The sequence below is a fragment of the Acyrthosiphon pisum genome, chromosome A2, assembly GCF_005508785.2.
Source record: "Acyrthosiphon pisum isolate AL4f chromosome A2, pea_aphid_22Mar2018_4r6ur, whole genome shotgun sequence".
NCBI classification, from domain to species: domain Eukaryota; kingdom Metazoa; phylum Arthropoda; class Insecta; order Hemiptera; family Aphididae; genus Acyrthosiphon; species Acyrthosiphon pisum.
This window is the reverse complement of record NC_042495.1, coordinates 106,550,219-106,553,255: the sequence shown is the minus strand read 5'-3', so window position 1 is coordinate 106,553,255 and position 3,037 is coordinate 106,550,219. Positions and strand designations below refer to the sequence as shown.

General features: G+C 28.2%; 1 protein-coding gene across 3 annotated transcripts in view; it reads right to left on the bottom strand.

Moving 5' to 3' along the window:
* Positions 1-1,694, bottom strand: part of LOC100165503 (prolyl 4-hydroxylase subunit alpha-2) — an 11,900-nt gene extending 10,206 nt beyond the window's left edge. For 2 of the 3 annotated variants that reach the window (XM_003246426.4, XM_029489400.1), the window contains exons 1-5: positions 1,448-1,689; positions 1,160-1,311; positions 882-1,040; positions 640-807; positions 184-329 (exon numbers count right to left, since the gene is read on the bottom strand). In XM_003246426.4, coding sequence (XP_003246474.1) covers positions 184-329; positions 640-807; positions 882-1,040; positions 1,160-1,311; positions 1,448-1,620 — 798 coding nt within the window. In that variant the 5' untranslated portion in view covers positions 1,621-1,689. Of the gene's footprint in view, positions 1-183; positions 330-639; positions 808-881; positions 1,041-1,159; positions 1,312-1,447 lie in introns of all 3 variants that reach the window. The other variant, XM_016806816.2, reaches the window with a different exon arrangement.
* Positions 1,695-3,037: the final 1,343 nt, after the last annotated feature.

The window sequence follows — 3,037 nt, the reverse complement described above, 5'->3', positions numbered from 1 at the left end:
TCGGTAAAATAAATTGTTCGTTTGGTATTTACATTTTGAGTATTTGTAATGTTCGTGATACCCCATGCTTACACAAATTTCTAAAGTCTTTCATGTATCCATGTCAATCGAATACTTTAATCAATACATTTAATATAAATTTTATATTTTATTTGTAATTTTCATAATAATTATAACTCTTACTTCATATACTTCCATTATATCCGTTGTACTTTCCTTTTCTAGTTCAAATAATTCGTTTTTCATAAGGCGATAATACCGCTCAAATTTTTCAGTATATTCTTGGTAATTTGGTCCACTTAGAATTATTAAATTCATAAAGTTAAATCCTAAAAAACATTTATTATAGTGTTTATAATTTACAAGTATAAGATTCATAGAATTATATAAAAAAAAATAATAAATTGTAAAAGAGAGTTACGAGTTTACAACATTCTTCGTTGGGGGCGTCAATATATACATTTAAATTAGGTTTTTGAACGGAGAGAGTACCTACTACGTTGTCACAACATTTTCCGAAATCGTCATAAAAATGTATAAAAGTTTGCAGAAACGTTACGTAATTAATTTGTGTAGGTATTTGTTTTTACTTTTGAAAATAGCATTATCATATTACTTTTTTATTCACACAGTTTTCACCTGTATACACCGATGATGATACTATGTAGTAATTTAAAATGTCGGGATCTACACATTCTGGTCGACCTTCACTCTCCCATTTTCCATAGGCTTCAACGGCCCAATCTAGGACGCCATACGGATCGTTTCCCTCTAAACAGTACTTCGCCATGACGCAACATTCACATGCTAAATAATAAATGTTAATTAATTATTGAATATATTGAACATTATCGGTTGAAAACGGGAAATTTAACTATTACCATCCATTCGATCGCCTATAACTTTTTCATTAAATCTACCTGCCGACATGTCTGATGCAGGAATTGCATAAAATAATTGTAATCTCCTCAATGCTCGATGTGCCAACAATACAATATGTTCACCACTAAGATCTTTGTGCTCGTCAATATCTTTAAACGCTATATTTATTGGTCCATTAGTGAAATGTGATATGATATACTTATTAGTTTTTATAATTGTTATATATGAATATATAATAAATAACTAATAAATTTAAACATGCACATAATATGGTTACCTTCTAAGGATTTTTTATTTTTTATTAAATCATCAATCTGAAAATAATGTTGGAGCATTTGTGTCATCACTTTAAAAACATCCATGTGATCGTGTAAGAATTGTTTTTTGGTTTTTATGTTATCACGCCATTCATATACTGCAGCTACATAACTTGGTAATGTAATTAAAATTAATATTAATTTGCACATAATTATACATAATATTATATATCTATTATAGATATTAGATAGTGAACAAAAGTATTTTTTATTTTATAATAAATATTTCAGTTATTTATTATAATTACTTTTTTAATTCTTCCAAACGTTTTGTCTCCAAATTCGCGTAATTATCCAAGACATTAAAATGATCGTTTTGCACGTCATATAATTTTGTTAACATTATTTGTGATGTATGCCATCTTTGAATGGCTTCTACAAATATTAATAACGAAGAAACAACAGCTAAATATTTAAGCATATTTATTCAATGCGTAATCAGTATTCACAGTAATTATAACTAATAGCTAGGTATCGTAACAGTTTTGAACTATAATATAATGAATTTAGTATTTTGACAATGAGGTGAACAAATTACAAATAGTTCAAACACATACATTTCACATGACAGATACAATTTTTTTTTTTTAATTAAAAACATTTATTCATGTGCAGCAATACAAATATATACCTACCTATATACATATTCTATTCTGTAGCGATTGTACGTGTTTGTACCTAGTTGTACCTAGTTTAATTTGTTGGACTATACTAATTACACCATACGGAGGAAAACGAACAGTATATCGGTAATACTGTAATAGGTGTAGTTTATAATCCAATGTCGTGTGGCATACATTGTTATTTTACATTGATTATCTATTTAGGTACTTTTATTCAATTTTACTGTAGCATAGTAAAACATACCTACTCGGTTCTCTCGCTTCAACAAAAAGTGGCTTTTAGACCAAAATACTAGACAAAACTGAAGTCTGTAAAATTAGTTATCTAACGTAATTGAACTTTTATTTGGTCCATTGATTTAAATTAAAACACTTTTAAAATTCTTGAAATGTAGAACGTTGAACCATTTCGAATAAGAAATTTTAAATTCAATACCTATACTCTGTTCAGCGACAGACCACGCCGCGCACCGACGAAAACTTGTTCCCCCACTCTACACCCTGCCATTGGGGAACCTGTTTTGATAGCCTGGCGACGTGGAGGGATGCGCAGAATTAGCGTGCTCTCTTGCTGAACAGAGTATAGTCATCATTATTCTCAAATATTCTTCAATTTCACTAACGGTGATTGTAGATTTGTACCTATCTAAGATTTAAAATTTAAAATTAGCTTTTTCATCACATTGAGTGTATTCTTCGTTTATTTTATTTCTATATTAGCCCATTAATTTAAATTAAAACTATTATTAGATATAATCTATTTTCTTCAAACAGTTTAAAAAAAATGTTTATTATTGTTATGTATGGTACTTTGGTATATTATTACCTATGAAAAACTAAAAAAGCAATGTTTAATTTCTCTAAAAATCATTGTTCCTAAGATTTCAAATGTGACATCATTTTTGTCATTAAATTATATTCACCATATTAATATTGTGAATTGTAATGTCTGTTTATACGTTCATACTTAAATATCCAGTTGTGCAATTCAGCACTCTTCAGCTCCTAAATATCTAGATTTGCTTATGTATTTTTATTTAAAGCTATTGAGAATTAATAATTTTTACCTCCCAAAAGTACCAACTAGATTCACTTTCCCATAAAACAAGATACTGAAGTTGAAAATCGGTGCATTATTTCGACTACTAATCGTGTACACAGACACAAAAATAAAAAAAAAATAATAAAAAACACACATCATTATAAAATCCAATA